The sequence below is a fragment of the Euprymna scolopes genome, chromosome 22 (genome assembly GCF_053919585.1).
Source record: "Euprymna scolopes isolate OS-2025 chromosome 22, ASM5391958v1, whole genome shotgun sequence".
Classification (NCBI taxonomy): Eukaryota; Metazoa; Mollusca; class Cephalopoda; order Sepiida; family Sepiolidae; genus Euprymna; species Euprymna scolopes.
Window position 1 is genome coordinate 79,327,140 of NC_136503.1, and position 17,300 is coordinate 79,344,439.

The window sequence follows — 17,300 nt, forward strand, 5'->3', positions numbered from 1 at the left end:
TGTTTAGATCTAAAATTGGGGGAGGAGTTTGGTAGAGTTCTCAAAGGTCAAATACTTGAACTTTGACCCCTTAACAGCCAAATTTCTGGCCGAAAATGGATTAAAAAGCTTTTCCCACATCTCAATACCCCTTATATCAAATATCGAGTCTGCAGACCAAAAATTGACAGAGTTATTTGTTAGGGAAATGTACACACACAGACAAATAGACACACACGCATACACAGACATTTTCACTTTTATAGATATACTAGCATTTCAGCCCGGCGTTGCCCGGGTGTTTGGAGGTGTATGTTGAGAAAAAAAAAAGAAAAAGAAAAAGCGGTCAATTTTTTTAAACTTTGACCCCTATTATGTCCCCTTGACATTTATTGTTTTGGACTCAAATCAAGTTATTAAGTTATATCCATGCCAAGGAACCTATATCTAAAATTTCAAGTGTTTAGACCCACAATTGGCGGAGGAGTTTGGTAGAATTCTTAAAGGTCAAATCGTTGAACTTTGACCCCTTGCTCGGGTGTTTGGAGGTGTATGCTGTGCAAAAAAAAGCAAAAAAACAAAAAAAATGGTTAATTTTTTAAAACTTTGACCCCTATTATGACCCCTTAAAATTTATTGTTTCGGGCTCAAATCACTTTATTAAGTTAGATCCATGTTCAAGGAACCTATATCTAAAATTTCAAGTGTCTAGACCCAAAATTGTCGGAGGAGTTTGGTAGAGTTCTTAAAGGTCAAATCGTTGAAATTTGACCCCTTAACAGCCAAATTTCTGGCTGACACCCGTCACATCGATTTTCCCAAATCTCAGTACCCGGTATTTCAAATTTCGAGTCTATAGACTAAAAATTGACAGAGTTATTGCGTAGGGAAATGTACACAGACAGACAGACACACGGAAACACAGACAGACAGACTGACAGACACGTTCACTTTTATAGATATATATATATAGATAGATCACTCAAGATTAGAACAGTAGTTTGAAGAATCCAAATAATATGAATAACCAATCCACATTTCAAAAATCTAGAATCTTATTTGCAATTAGCGTTATTCCACGAAGGTATGTCTGATAGTGAATGCATGGGTTTTGGGTTTCGAACCCAGTCGAGGCCCTGAGATACTGGAATTACCCAAACGTCCTTCTTTTTGGATAAATATATCAAAAACTCTTGCAAAACTTCCATGTTAAAATTGTTTTTGCCAAACCACGTGGCATGAAGAGTAATGCCAAATGGTGCTCGGTTCTTTAGGTAATGATCCTCAAAATTATCACGGAAAAAGGTAAGCATTTCACTTTTGTCCCGCGGTTTATTGTTCTCGTCTGTCATACCATATAACTTTGCATCGCTATCACTCCAAGGAATTAACGGAACTTCCCAAAAACCTGCATAGGATTTCTTTGGACAGTATAGGTTCTGGCACGCTTTGGATGGTACTCTCCAGTTAAGAGTAAATGGCCATATTGGTTCCTGCGACTTAATTGTCACCATTGTGGAATCCCATGTAAATTGATTTTCTGTGAACACTGTATAAAGATCATCACCAGCTATATTTAGATAAGGCATTCTTGTTCCTTTGATATTGTTTATTGGTATCGAAGATTTATATGCGAGTATGTTTTGCATACCAACCATCTCATATATAAGATCCTTCTTAGTAGCGTTCAGCCACCAGGATCTGGGGAATTTATGCGTTTGACTATGTGATGCAATCTCATGACCATATTGATAAAGCTCTTTAACATAGTCGAGGTTATTGTAATCGTTTGATACAAAATATGTGAATCTCATGAGGCAATCATCTGGGTTTCTCAAGCTTATGCTGTTCAGTTTTCGATAATAGTCAATGTTTATATCATTAACACCGTCATCGAAAGTTACGAAAACCATTTGAGGCACGTTTTGAGATTGGAATAAGCCAGGAATCAAACTATCGGCGCATTTGCAGTCTGGCAGCTTGCAGTTCCATACGTTGCAACTTCCGTCTACAAAAGAAAAATAAGAAAAGAAATATTTAATTATAATTGTAAACGAGAACATTCACAGTACAACCACGTGCTCCCCCACTTGACAATAATCGTCAACCCCAATGCTGTGTGCTATACTTTCCTCTTTTATTGACCGTATTGTCGTTTGTTACATTGACATTATTCATACAAACTTTCGCTAAAATAAGTTTGGAAAAAAACCTATACATTCACATTTGAAACCAGTCGAAATTAGTAGCCTGATGACGCTGAAGCATGTAAGCACATATGTAACCAATAATACTTGTATAAATAAAGAAAATTATACAATAATACAACACTACTTTTTATTGGGCACTATGTCATGAACACTTGAGTTCCATTGAATTAACATCGAAAAACGAGCAATATAACCATTATATATATATATATATATATATATATATATATATATATATATATATATATATATATATATATATATATATATTTATTTCTGTGGAAATTTTTTAATTCACTTATATTTCCTTTTTATATATACTAATCCTTATTTAAGAAGATTAATGTTATTTCAGAGCATATAATGAATAAATGACAAAAGTCTATATTCCAGAGTTTATGATGTTGACCATCTTACAATTTATTCCTTTAATTCAGTTGACATTTACACTTCTTGACATTATCTGTTTTGTAGCACAAAATCATTCACTTAATTATTATATCAATCAGTGAATCTATTTTGCCCTTAAGTCATCATATTTCTTGACTGTTTTGTCAACCTTTTCTCAGATGGGGAACTATTAGGGACAACCAACATAAGACGTGGCATCTTCCAAGGACATTCCTTTTCGCCACTTCTATTCATAATAGCGTTTATACCATTGACGCATGTACTAAGAGTGATAAAGATGGGATACCAACTGGAGAAGAATGGACCGAAGATGAGCCACGTTATTTGTGGGCGATCTGAAATTGGCAAAACAGAAAAGTAATTGACTCTTTGGTTTTTACTACATTTTCACCCTAAACAAGGCACATTGCCACTTTGCTCTATGTGTCTACTATCAGAGACATAAGCTACAGGGGAGTTGGACAGCAAGATGTCGGTTCACGTTACACTTGAACTTCTGCATGTCAGTACAGTTGGGGAAGCAGGAACTCGGAAAGGAATTCCAAAGTCTAGCAGTTCTGAGGAAGAAACCACTGGTGTAGAAGATTCTCTTACATCTAGGGATCTCAACTGTGAAGGGGTGGGATTTTGCTGCTTGTCGGGGTACTTACGTCGAGGGGGCACAAGTGCTTGCAGTTCGTCAGAGCATTCACCATTGAAATACTTGTAGAACAGGCAGAGGGATGCTACATTACATCGAGGGGACAGAGGCTGAAGCTTAGATTTAGTCTTGGCAGCATTGAATGTGACCATACTTTTTTGCCCCATTTCACTACAGATCGGAGGTCATCCTCTAGTGTTTTTGCCATTTCGCTAGATATGTGTTCATTCGTTTTCCTGTCGTGTCTCAGCATATATACCCATGGTGTCATCAGCATATATACCCATCTCACAGACAATTTTGTCAGGGAGGTCATTTATGAATATTACGAATAATGGAGGTCCAATGATAGATCCTGAGGCACTCCCACATTTATATCATATTGTTTGGATGTACGACCATCGATGACAACCTGGATTTTTCTCTTATCTAAGAAGGATTTAATTATGTTAAAGATTGTTCCAGTGATACCGTATGATCTGATTTTCCTGAGAAGACCTTCATGTCATACCCTGTCAAAAGCCTTAGATATATCTAGAGCTACCACTCTACCCTCCCCTGCTTTGTCAAGTGAATGGCATATACGCTCAGAGATTACAGTTAGGATATCTGCCGTGGAACAGGCTTGCCTAAATCCATATTGTTGGTTGGTCAGAAGTTTAGCATCTGTAAGGTGATGGACTAGAGCTTGGTTAATAATGGACTCAAATATTTTGGCAAAAAGTGGGAGGAGGCTAATGGGGTGGTAATTTACTGGGTCAGTTCTTTCACCAGAATTCTTGAAAACTGGTACCACAGAAGCAGTTTTCCCGCAGGCAGGAAAGCAAGATTCATTAAAGCATTTGTTGTAAAGTTTGGAGAGAACCGGCGCTACTTCGGCAGAGCATATTTTTTTATAGCACATCCGGGATGAGATCAGGTCCACATGCTTTTGAAGTGTCAAGATTTTTTATGATGGCATGCACCTGAGAAGGGGTGATTTCCAGAGCGTCTAATGTGGCGTCTGTCTGTAAAGGAAAAGCAGGGAGGGGTTGGTTTGCAGGGTCCAGTATGGAGTTGGAGGCGAACCGACTGGCAAGCATGTTCACCTTCTCGGTTGCTGAGCAAACAACCTCATGGTTGTTTGATAGTGGGGGGAATTGTTGACTGCCCATTATTTACTACACTGTTGTAGATTTTCCAGAAGTCACGGGTTCCTAATTTCAGTGCTTTGATGCGTTTTTTGGTGGTTTCAGTAAATTCTCTCTTAGCTGTCGCTATTTCTTTCTTACAGTTATTTCTGGCTTCTATATACTTCTGTCTGTTTGAACTGGACTTATGTTGGTTAAACCTGCGGTACGCATGCTGCCTTTGTGCGATGGCAGCTGCATAAGTATAAGTAAACCATTGGGGGGAGTGGGGATTGCTATAAAATTTCCACGTGGGAACATGTGCTTCAATTGCTGTTTTGAACATGTGGTCTCATGTGCGCACTGTTCAGCAGGAAGTGCGAAGATATTTCCTCATGGGGCGTCTCTGATGAGATCCCTGATGGCTTCTCAGTCAGCCTTTTTATAATATCTCGTTGTTTTGAGTAATAGCTCAGCATTTCCAAGTGGGCTGTGGGCATTCGTAACGCAATCATCGGGGACTGTGGTCAGAAACAGATCTAAAAGTGATGCGTGTTGTACTTGCTGGTCAGGGAAACGGGTTGGAAACATAACCGTCTGTGATAGGAGTGAGATATAGAGAAGCTATGTGTTGTGCTACCAGCTGCGTCTGTGTAAGTAGAAAATCCAACCAGTTGTTGTGGTGGACATTAAAGTCACCAAATACATGCACTTGTGCGCTAGTGTCGAGGGAAAGTGCTGTATCTATGCTATCAGAGACTTTGTTTATTAAGGTACAGTCCTAGGTTGAGGGAGAGCGGTAGAGAAAATAAAAGTAACTAATGTTATGTTGCATGTTAAGTCTAAAGCACATAAAGGCTTGATCGTCAGATTCTAGTTTTGTTTCTTTAGTCAAGGGGAGGGTATTTCGAATATAGACTCCAAGCCCGTGCATATGTCTGTCAGAGTCCTTACGGCAGAGTGGGAGATATCCGGGCACATTAAAGTAGTTAGAGGGGATAGAGGCGTGTAGGTTAGTCTCACTTAGTGCTAAGATATCCGGGGTGTTTGTTAAGAGAAATTAAAAACGTCATTTAAATTAGTTCTAAGCCCACGGACGTTTGTAAATGCAAGCCTCAAGAGAGGAGGCAATTTGGTTTTGTTTGAGCTTTGTCCTGGTTTAAGCGTAATTTTGGATTGTAGTCATCATTGTTTTTTTTTTTTAGAGTTTCAGTTTAGGTAGGGGTGCGGAACAAGTGGTTATGCAAAATACTAGACATGCAATACAAGCAGACCATCAGCTGATCCTCCATCTACTAGGATTGTGGCCTCAGGAAAGCCCACCGGGGATGAGTGCAGGGTCCCTTTCTATGCACGACATGGCACTGCAAACATCCCGATATTATTCAACTGTTGATGGAGCAGCCGCTCTAAGTGCTACCAAAGAGTTAGGGGATCCTGTACTACCAGTCGCGAACAGCAGTCAGGAATTGTCAATCCGATACCCTCAACCCATCAACGAAGGTCAACCCAATCTACCTGTACTGGCATTTTGGCATTCATGCACTCCAAAGCGCCCAGTTTAAAGGGGTGGGATGTGTCAGGAGAGGGGATAACGGCGTTATTGCCCTAGTCAGGAAACAAGATCGACCACTGAGTGTTTCTGTCGAATCCCTGTGATTCGACCTCTACGCCTGGCTAATAGGCAAAGAAGGAGTATGGAAGCCAGGAAATAGGCAGTGCCTATCTACTCCTTAAGCAATTTAGGTTTGCAGACCGGTAATTTGTTTGAGTTACCAGCTCTAGGAAGGTTGTCATCCAAGACTGGAGAGGCCTCCCTCCCCTTAGGCTTAGCTTTAGAGTTTTCCTTCTCCTAGACGGATGACCTGGGAAGATCTATGGGTCCATCAGCACTGAGAGGGTTTGCCCCGCACCTGGGTCCTAATCCAGGTATTTCTGCGACCCCGCGTGGGTAGTTAATGTTACTGGGTTAGTATGTAAATGTTATATATCTACTGATAAATTACATTCCTCAAAGTGATTAAGAGACATTGCTATTTCATTGTTACTGGAGGAGGGGGTGAATAAAAGTTCATGCAGTGGAAGCAGTTATATTTGCAACAGGTTTGTTGAATGGAGTTAGTATATGGTTTAATATTTTTCCTTTAAATTTAGAATTTTTTTTTTTCCTTATTTTTATGTTGGTTTAGGAATAGGATAATACGTTACAGGATGGTTTGATATTAAGAATTAACTAAAAATGTGATTGTCCAGGCTCTGGGTATTTTAGATGGCAGGAGGGTTAAGATGTATCTTCAATGTAGATACAAGTAACGTCATTTTTTATATGGTGTACAATACAGTACAGGTATAATTGGAAGTAACATTATAAGCTATGGCGTGTTCATTATGTATAATAAAGTAAGTAGATATATGGGCAGATTTCCAGCAGATGCGAATATATGGAGGTTGTAGGTATTTAGTATGTTTCCACTTCTAACGGAGATATCTTCAGCTTTTTGTTTAAAAATCATAAAGTTGTATTTTGCATTACAGAGTATCGGTTCAGTTTTTGTATTTATTATTGCAAAACTAAGGAATAGACAGCTATTGCTATGTAATGTAGATAGATGTAAATCTAAGTACAGACTATGGCTAGTGAGTATCTATCTGGGTAAGAATAAACTAATGCATGTTCTAGCGATAGCAATGTATAGATGTTTAGTGATAATGACTTCCAGTCGATCAGCATGCGAAGGTAAAGGGCTGGAAGCTAAGAACCCCCCCCCCCAGAGCGTGTGTAATGTAAGTGTGGGTGGCAGCTAGGGAAGTAGAGTGGACTGTTAGTTGTTAGGAGAGGATTAACTTACAGAATACAGTAGAATTAATTATTAGAATTTATAATAAAGTAAAGTTTAGTTAGAGAAGGAAGAAAAAAGAAAAATAATTTTTTCCCCTTTTTTTTATTTAACATGCGGATCAGACTAAGACAGTTCTCTTGGAGGTAAAGGATATATTGGATATACGTAGCAAGGAAGAGGGGGTGTTTGTATCGTAATGAGAGAGACTTAGTCCATGGCACGTCGGAATTCGTAGTTAAAGACAGTCAATTAGGTCAGGCACAAATCATTGGGCATCAATTCAGAGACACTTTTAGTGACGTCTCTAACATCACTATATTTCAGGTACAAAAGATAATTAAAAGTAAGGCAAACTAAATTCCGTGGTTTGCTATAGATAGCAAGGAAGCTACACTTTCAATACAAGCGAGTTTGTAGTGATTGTAGATATTTAGTATATTACATAGATGAGTCTTATCTTCTAATGTAGGAAAAATAAATCCAGATTTGTGATGAGTTATGGAATTTGCTTTACATAGACTTATTTTTTTCGCTAGTTTACTTGGAATGTAATAAGAGTGAAGCAATGTTTTGCCCATAACAGGAATTTTAGCTTTAGGGGATAAAGATTAAAAAATTAGATTTAAGTGCATTATCATCAGTTTTGAAAATAGTCTGGGCTAGTATAGTGAGTATAGGTAGAATGCATACAAAATTTTGCTCTTGAGGAAGAAATATAGATAGGGGTGTTGGGGCTCGTTGATCTAGTAAGCCCGACTCAAGTAATTCTGCATATTTCATCTGCTCCAGGGTTTACACAATGTGTTAAGAAAAAAAAAAGACTCTTTACAGTCATTCACACGCAAAATTTACAAGTTACAAGACTGACAAAATGAAAATAGCTTTAATATTAGAATACTGAAAAGAATGAAAATAGCTTTAATATTAGAATACTGAAAAGAATGAAAATAGTTTTAATATTAGAATACTGAAAAGAATGAAAATAGCTTCAATATTAGAATACTGAAAAGAATGAAAATAGCTTTAATATTAGAATACTGAAAAGAATGAAAATAGTTTTAATATTAGAATACTGAAAAGAATGAAAATAGCTTCAATATTAGAATACTGAAAAGAATGAAAATAGCTTTAATATTAGAATACTGAAAAGAATGAAAATAGTTTTAATATTAGAATACTGAAAAGAATGAAAATAGCTTTAATATTAGAATACTGAAAAGAATGAAAATAGCTTTAATATTAGAATACTGAAAAGAATGAAAATAGCTTTAATATTAGAATACTGAAAAGAATGAAAATAGTTTTAATATTAGAATACTGAAAAGAATGAAAATAGTTTTAATATTAGAATACTGAAAAGAATGAAAATAGTTTTAATATTAGAATACTGAAAAGAATGAAAATAGCTTTAATATTAGAATACTGAAAAGAATGAAAATAGCTTTAATATTAGAATACTGAAAAGAATGAAAATAGCTTTAATATTAGAATACTGAAAAGAATGAAAATAGCTTTAATATTAGAATACTGAAAAGAATTAAAATAGTTTTAATATTAGAATACTGAAAAGAATGAAAATAGTTTTAATATTAGAATACTGAAAAGAATGAAAATAGCTTTAATATTAGAATACTGAAAAGAATGAAAATAGTTTTAATATTAGAATACTGAAAAGAATGAAAATAGCTTTAATATTAGAATACTGAAAAGAATGAAAATAGCTTTAATATTAGAATACTGAAAAGAATGAAAATAGCTTTAATATTAGAATACTGAAAAGAATGAAAATAGTTTTAATATTAGAATACTGAAAAGAATGAAAATAGCTTCAATATTAGAATACTGAAAAGAATGAAAATAGCTTTAATATTAGAATACTGAAAAGAATGAAAATAGTTTTAATATTAGAATACTGAAAAGAATGAAAATAGCTTTAATATTAGAATACTGAAAAGAATGAAAATAGCTTTAATATTAGAATACTGAAAAGAATGAAAATAGTTTTAATATTAGAATACTGAAAAGAATGAAAATAGCTTTAATATTAGAATACTGAAAAGAATGAAAATAGCTTTAATATTAGAATACTGAAAAGAATGAAAATAGTTTTAATATTAGAATACTGAAAAGAATGAAAATAGCTTTAATATTAGAATACTGAAAAGAATGAAAATAGCTTTAATATTAGAATACTGAAAAGAATTAAAATAGCTTTAATATTAGAATACTGAAAAGAATGAAAATAGTTTTAATATTAGAATACTGAAAAGAATGAAAATAGCTTTAATATTAGAATACTGAAAAGAATGAAAATAGCTTTAATATTAGAATACTGAAAAGAATGAAAATAGTTTTAATATTAGAATACTGAAAAGAATGAAAATAGCTTTAATATTAGAATACTGAAAAGAATGAAAATAGCTTTAATATTAGAATACTGAAAAGAATGAAAATAGTTTTAATATTAGAATACTGAAAAGAATGAAAATAGCTTTAATATTAGAATACTGAAAAGAATGAAAATAGCTTTAATATTAGAATACTGAAAAGAATGAAAATAGCTTTAATATTAGAATACTGAAAAGAATGAAAATAGTTTTAATATTAGAATACTGAAAAGAATGAAAATAGCTTTAATATTAGAATACTGAAAAGAATGAAAATAGCTTTAATATTAGAATACTGAAAAGAATGAAAATAGCTTTAATATTAGAATACTGAAAAGAATGAAAATAGCTTTAATATTAGAATACTGAAAAGAATGAAAATAGTTTTAATATTAGAATACTGAAAAGAATGAAAATAGTTTTAATATTAGAATACTGAAAAGAATGAAAATAGCTTTAATATTAGAATACTGAAAAGAATGAAAATAGTTTTAATATTCGAATACTGAAAAGAATGAAAATAGCTTTAATATTAGAATACTGAAAAGAATGAAAATAGCTTTAATATTAGAATACTGAAAAGAATTAAAATAGCTTTAATATTAGAATACTGAAAAGAATGAAAATAGTTTTAATATTAGAATACTGAAAAGAATGAAAATAGCTTCAATATTAGAATACTGAAAAGAATGAAAATAGCTTTAATATTAGAATACTGAAAAGAATGAAAATAGCTTTAATATTAGAATACTGAAAAGAATGAAAATAGTTTTAATATTAGAATACTGAAAAGAATGAAAATAGTTTTAATATTAGAATACTGAAAAGAATGAAAATAGCTTTAATATTAGAATACTGAAAAGAATGAAAATAGTTTTAATATTAGAATACTGAAAAGAATGAAAATAGCTTTAATATTAGAATACTGAAAAGAATGAAAATAGCTTTAATATTAGAATACTGAAAAGAATGAAAATAGCTTTAATATTAGAATACTGAAAAGAATGAAAATAGTTTTAATATTAGAATACTGAAAAGAATGAAAATAGCTTCAATATTAGAATACTGAAAAGAATGAAAATAGCTTTAATATTAGAATACTGAAAAGAATGAAAATAGCTTTAATATTAGAATACTGAAAAGAATGAAAATAGCTTTAATATTAGAATACTGAAAAGAATGAAAATAGCTTTAATATTAGAATACTGAAAAGAATGAAAATAGCTTTAATATTAGAATACTGAAAAGAATGAAAATAGCTTTAATATTAGAATACTGAAAAGAATGAAAATAGCTTTAATATTAGAATACTGAAAAGAATGAAAATAGTTTTAATATTAGAATACTGAAAAGAATGAAAATAGCTTTAATATTAGAATACTGAAAAGAATGAAAATAGTTTTAATATTAGAATACTGAAAAGAATGAAAATAGCTTTAATATTAGAATACTGAAAAGAATGAAAATAGCTTCAATATTAGAATACTGAAAAGAATGAAAATAGCTTTAATATTAGAATACTGAAAAGAATGAAAATAGCTTTAATATTAGAATACTGAAAAGAATGAAAATAGCTTTAATATTAGAATACTGAAAAGAATGAAAATAGCTTTAATATTAGAATACTGAAAAGAATGAAAATAGCTTTAATATTAGAATACTGAAAAGAATGAAAATAGCTTTAATATTAGAATACTGAAAAGAATGAAAATAGCTTTAATATTAGAATACTGAAAAGAATGAAAATAGTTTTAATATTAGAATACTGAAAAGAATGAAAATAGCTTTAATATTAGAATACTGAAAAGAATGAAAATAGTTTTAATATTAGAATACTGAAAAGAATGAAAATAGCTTTAATATTAGAATACTGAAAAGAATGAATACAAAAAGACTGAGAAAATAAAAAGAGCTTTAGTATTATAAGACTGACAAATGGAAAAGGCTTTAATATAAGAAGGCTGACAAAAATAAAAGCGCTAAATATAACAAGACTGACAACATTAAAAGAGCCTAATTATAAGAAAGCTGATGCATCCAAAAAGCTTTAGTATATAAGGGCTTAAAAATGAAAGTAGCTTTAGTATAAGAAGGCTAACTAAATGAAGTGTGCTTTACCATGGGAAGACAAAGAAACTGAAAAGAGCTTTAGTATAAGAAGTTAGATGAAATAAAAAGAACTTTAATATAAGAAGATTGACAAAACGAAAGTAGCTTTAGTTTAAAAAGACTGACAAAATGTAAAGAGCTGTAGTGTAAGAAAACTGAAAAACTGAAACTAACTTTAAAATAAGAAGACTGACCAATAAAATAGTTTTGGTATAACAAGACTTAAATAATGAAAAGCGCATTAGTATAAGAAGACTGACAAAATGAAAAGAGCTCAAATATTAAAAGACTGAAAAAATGAAACGTACCTTAGTATAAAAAGACTAAAAATTAAGAGTATTATATAATAAGAATGACAAACTTAAAAGACCTTCAGGACTGACAAAATGAAACGAACTTGTGTATAAAAAGACTGACAAAATGAAAAGAGGTAAAGTATAAGAAGACTGACAAATAAAAAATCTTTAGTATAAGAAGACTGACATAAAAAAGCTCTATTATAAGAGGACTGACAAAATGAAACGTACTTTAATATAAGAAGACTGACAAAATTAAAAGAGCAAAAGTGTAAGAAGACTGACAATTGAAAAAGCTTCAGTATAAGAAGACTGATATAATAAAAGGTCTACTATAAGAAGACTGACAAAATAAAGAGCTCCATTATAAGAAAACTGATGAATTGAAAAATCTTAAGTAGAAGAACTCTGAAGAACACTGACAAAATTAAAAAAGCTTTAGTATAACAAGACTTAAAAAACTAAAAGAACTATTAAAAAGCTTTAGTATAGAAGACTTAAAAAAAATAAAAGAACTTTAGTATAAGAAATCTGACACATAAAATGAGTTAGATATAAGGTGACCGCAAGTATAAAAAGACTGACAAAATGTAAAATGTTTTCATATTAGAAAACTGACAAATGGAATGAACAGTTGTATAAGTAGACGATATTTTAATTTCGTACCCTACATAAAAATATTATGAATATAGCATATTCAATATACGAAATGTTCCGTGTTTTCTCACCATATATTTCTGAAATTATATTGAAGCGGTTAGCTCCCTAGAAGGCTTTCCCATTTTATCAGCTAGTTTTACCTGTTTTTCGGAGAGGGTATATTTTGTTTTGCAAGAAACAAATCATAAAATAAAATAGTGTTTATAATGAAATTTAAATTGAAATATATTACAAATTAAACATCACAATAATGCGTACCTAAATATTGAATTTTGCCGAATAAATTCTCCATAAATATAGGATGAATTAATATTTGCAAAATATTTTTTTAATTAAATAGGATACGTATTATATAATGAACTTTAACATAAATTTCAAACAAAATAAATCTCTGTTTATTTTGTAACAATGCGTGTTATATAGGAGTCTTAGTGAGTCTTTTATTAAGAGGGGTGTTGTTGTTGAGATAGATGTTCGTGTTATGAAGTGATTCATATATATTAAATGCTCATACTTAGAAGTGTAGAAGCTCTTTGAGTGAGGAGACATTGTGTATATAAGATGTGTATGTGAAGACATTTTAAAACATGATATACACGAGATATAATGACAATTTTCACTTTACCTTTTTGGTAGAATTACAACACAAAGACAACGTTTATAAAAACACGTGATGGGTTTATTTCTTCTTCCGACCGGTCGTGGTTTTCTGAGTCAAGAATTCAAAGCTTTACATACTAAGTTTCAAAGGTGACCGTCTCGCTTCTAGACGTTCGAATGTCATGTCTGGACTGACGTCTGTCATCCTCAGACTCCCTCTGACTCTTTCCCAGACTCTCCCTGCCTCTCTCTGACTCTTCCTGCTTAACTCCAAAGTTTCTAACTATATCGAGAATTTCCCATTTTCCATGACGTCATACACATGTTAAAACATGTGTCTTCTTTCACGTGTTCTGGAAATGCGTGTCCAAAACTTTTTTCTTTGTTTACAAAAGGAATTTTAACCTATATTCCCAGTAACCTATATTTCCAATATGTTAAAAACATGTTTATTAAATTATCCTATAGTTGCATTCCTTCAATTGAATTTCCATAACAGAATTGACAATGCACATTCTTTTCTTAAAACTATTTTATCTCTAAGCTAAACAATGGTTTGTTTTTTACATTCTATTTGCTAATTCTCTCTCGTAATCTATTTCTAACCCTAAATTACGAGGTTCGAATTTCGTCTATTCTATTTCATTTTCATTTTAACTAAATCTCTCTATTTTTATACTTACATGAAAAGGGGACAGCCCTTATCACGTAACATGCGTTGTTTTGGCTTCAAACGTATATAATACTATCTTATTTAATTCAAATTCAACTAGCGCTTCTAAGGAACAAAATCTTAACATTTTTTTTTAATAATCCGCAAAACATTGGCACCAAATTTAAATGTGAATTACCTGATAGATTTTTTAACCATTCATAATCGGGAGATCGGAGAGGGTAGGTAAATATGGCAGAAATGTATGCAGGGGAAAATAGCACAAGATGAAAATCTTTGAGAATATATCTAAAGGGAAAACATTAAGTTTGTCAATTTTAAAATTAAATTGTAACTATACTTAAAACCAAATGATAACCCTTAGCAACCCCTCTCCAAAAAATGAGATTCTGCTTTTTTAGACGATTACGTACGAATATTTCGAATAAAATAATAACATATAAATTCATTAAAATGATCCCTTATTTCTAGGACATTCTAACTTTTGGGGATTGGGCATCACTTTTCATGCCCACCATTCGCAATCGAGTATATTTGTATCTGCTCTGAATATTTAAAAAATGAAAGAAAAATATGATTTAAAAATTTGCCAAATTTTACAATATTCTTTTCGTTAAAGTATAATATGTGTTCTGATACTATACTTTATCTTTTCCGTTCTTGGTTAATGAAGGAGAAATACTTTAAGATTGAAGATTAAAAAAAAAAAGATGTTTCCCCAATCCAGAGTGTCTCTCTTTTTTTTGGGGGGGGGGCGTAAAACCGACCTTTGCCATCGTAGGAAATATATTTGTTATCACAGATGGAAAACGTTATGTTGTGCACCAAATTAAACTCAATAAACTTAACCTTAAAAAAAAGTGGTTCATGCTGACAACTGGAATTAATAGAATAATAAACGTTGGAAAAATTAGTAAAAAATAAGTAAAATCATGAATGTTAGCTCTTTGTGGGGACAAATAAGTACGAACAACGCAGTCATTTGGTAAAGTGTAGAATAGTTAACATTCGAGAAATTGTAAACAATAAAAAAAAAAAATCAACAAATACCTGATACCAAATGCAGTAAAATTCAAGTATATCTTATACGTGTGAAACTATGTCTAAGTTCTTATTAATCGTTGTCTTTACAACACGTAACTGGTTGCTCATCGCTTAACCATTGTGGACTTCATTATTGAAAAATTGTATAAAAAGATCTATGACAACCACTAACTCTAAATTTGGGAGTGCAACTCGAACTTAGGATTAGTGGTAAAATAAGTCATTGGTTTCCAACTTTTGGGAAAATAAGCCTCCTCGCCCGTTAAACGATAAGCGGCCGTTTTTTTCTGTTGTTATTTTTTTTCTGTTGTTTTTTTTTTTCTGGTGTTTTTTTTTTCTGTTGTTTTTTTTTCTGTTTTTTTTTTTTTCAATCAGTGTGTAAAACCCAGTTTGAACAACATATTTTGTAATTAAAAAAAAAAACCTTTGTTTTAGCATGGTAAGGTATATAGATTGTTAGATAATTAAATTTTACTATATAATATTTATTTTGCTATTGTTTCTTGCTTTTTACAATTTTCGGCTGTTAAGTTTTTTACAGTTCAGGTCCTGGATATGACCTTAAACTATATCCAGTGGTGAGGCCCCAGCTTGCGGGCTTTGGGGAGTGTAGAGCCACCCTTTAATTGCCATTACTCCCAGGTCCACTCTAACCCGGTGTGATAGTACCTGTTAGGGTCCCAACTATGGGTTAAATAGAAACCGACTTGAAAACAACAAAAATATGCTATTAAAAATTTTTTTCTTCAAATTCTTTGGATTCGGCATTAAATTACCCGAAAGGGTTGATATGCCGTAAAACAAAAACAACCAAACCTTTTTACACTTCAACTAATTGAATAATTAATTCTGAATTAAAAGTTGTTGGTGCTTAGATCGTATTTTAAACTACAGAGACTGAAACGCCCCCTCCAATAAAATCTACTTTTGAAAATCGATTTTTTTTTAGCGAGTTTAAGAATGGTGAGGCAAAAAGAACGAAACCTTTTTACACTTCAACTAATGGAAAATCGATTTTTTTAGCGAGTTTAAGAATGGTGAGGCAAAAAGAAAAGGGGAAAAACAATAAATTGTCAGTAAATAATTGTTAACAAAGCCAGTAAATACTACTTTTCTACCTACGTGAATGAGTTTAGTTTATGTGATGAAGGATTTTGTAGGTGCTTTTCTTTAATTTATAATCTGAAAATGCGGGTGCGTAGGTGGCAAATATCTCCCGAGTTTCTAGAAAAAACCGAAAGCTGCTAGATCGAAATTTTCCCCGCTAGGTTAACCGCTGAATTGGCAACATTGCCTCCAGCCTTACAAAAATAATAATAAAAAAATACAAAGTAGCAGCGAGGGGAAAAAGAAAAAAAACAAATTAGAAGCAATATTTAAAAAATAAAAATATTCATTTAGCCGTCGAAGCCGTGTTAATGTCGACTGGTTAAAACACAGAAAAGGAAAGAACAAAAAACAAAGCAAATGAAGGGATTTGTTTACATTTCCATAATTTAAAGGAAAATATAGGGAAAAATAAAACAAATCGAACTGTTTAGGGATTTATGTATATTTAGATAATAGGAAAGAAAAACAGATGTATGGGGGGGGAACAAAACAAACTGTTGGATTACGATAGTTGGCTAAAATGTAATTATATGTCTGCATCGGTAATTGAGGAGAGTAAGTTGGCGAAGTGTTCGTTAAGTAAAGAGAATAGTTGCATTCTATTAATTCATGAATAGGTGAATGGTTCGTATCAGCCAATCAGTATGCGAGGAACAAGTATTGGGGAGACGTTAGTATTTTTAGTATAGAAGAACGGAAGGCAAGTGTTTTGTAAATAGTGAATAGATCAGTTAAGTAGGAAGGGGTCTAACTTTAAGTACCCTGTGAGTAAAAATATGCAGTGTAGGAGGGGAACGGTGAGAGTACTTTGCGAATAGGGGGGGAAATGGGAACTACTTCCTCTGTAGGTTATGACGATAATAATGATGTCGCTTCTAGGATTAAAACTTATGTTTTAATATTACGTATTAATGTGTCTAAAATGTTGCTCAATAGTTAAATAAGGTAACGGCTAACAGTGTAAGCATAATAAATTTGTATGTGTCGTCTTCTTTTGTCGTAAACGTACGGTATTTGGGTCCAGAGGGGAAAAACTGCGCCTCTTTTATTATATATAGCAATTAAAGGTAGCTTCTTTATAATGAAGTCAGGGAATCCAGCGCGAAAATCTTCCTTTTCAAATCTTGCCGCCAAAGAAAGTGGATTTGTGCTTCATTGCCTGCAGTGGACGAGGATTTCTAAGCCTTTCCTTCTGGAAGAACTTGGCAAGAAGAAATCATGCGGCGAAGGTA

At 32.3% G+C, this 17,300-nt stretch overlaps 1 protein-coding gene across 1 annotated transcript in view; it reads right to left on the reverse strand.

Moving 5' to 3' along the window:
- Nucleotides 1-287: 287 nt before the first annotated feature.
- The window catches only part of LOC145243481 (chitin deacetylase 7-like), a 32,297-nt gene continuing 15,284 nt past the window's right edge, over nucleotides 288-17,300 (reverse strand). Inside the window, exon 2 of the mRNA XM_080106420.1 lies at nucleotides 288-1,987. Coding sequence (XP_079962546.1) covers nucleotides 1,035-1,987 — 953 coding nt within the window. The 3' untranslated portion in view covers nucleotides 288-1,034. The remainder of the gene's footprint in view (nucleotides 1,988-17,300) is intronic.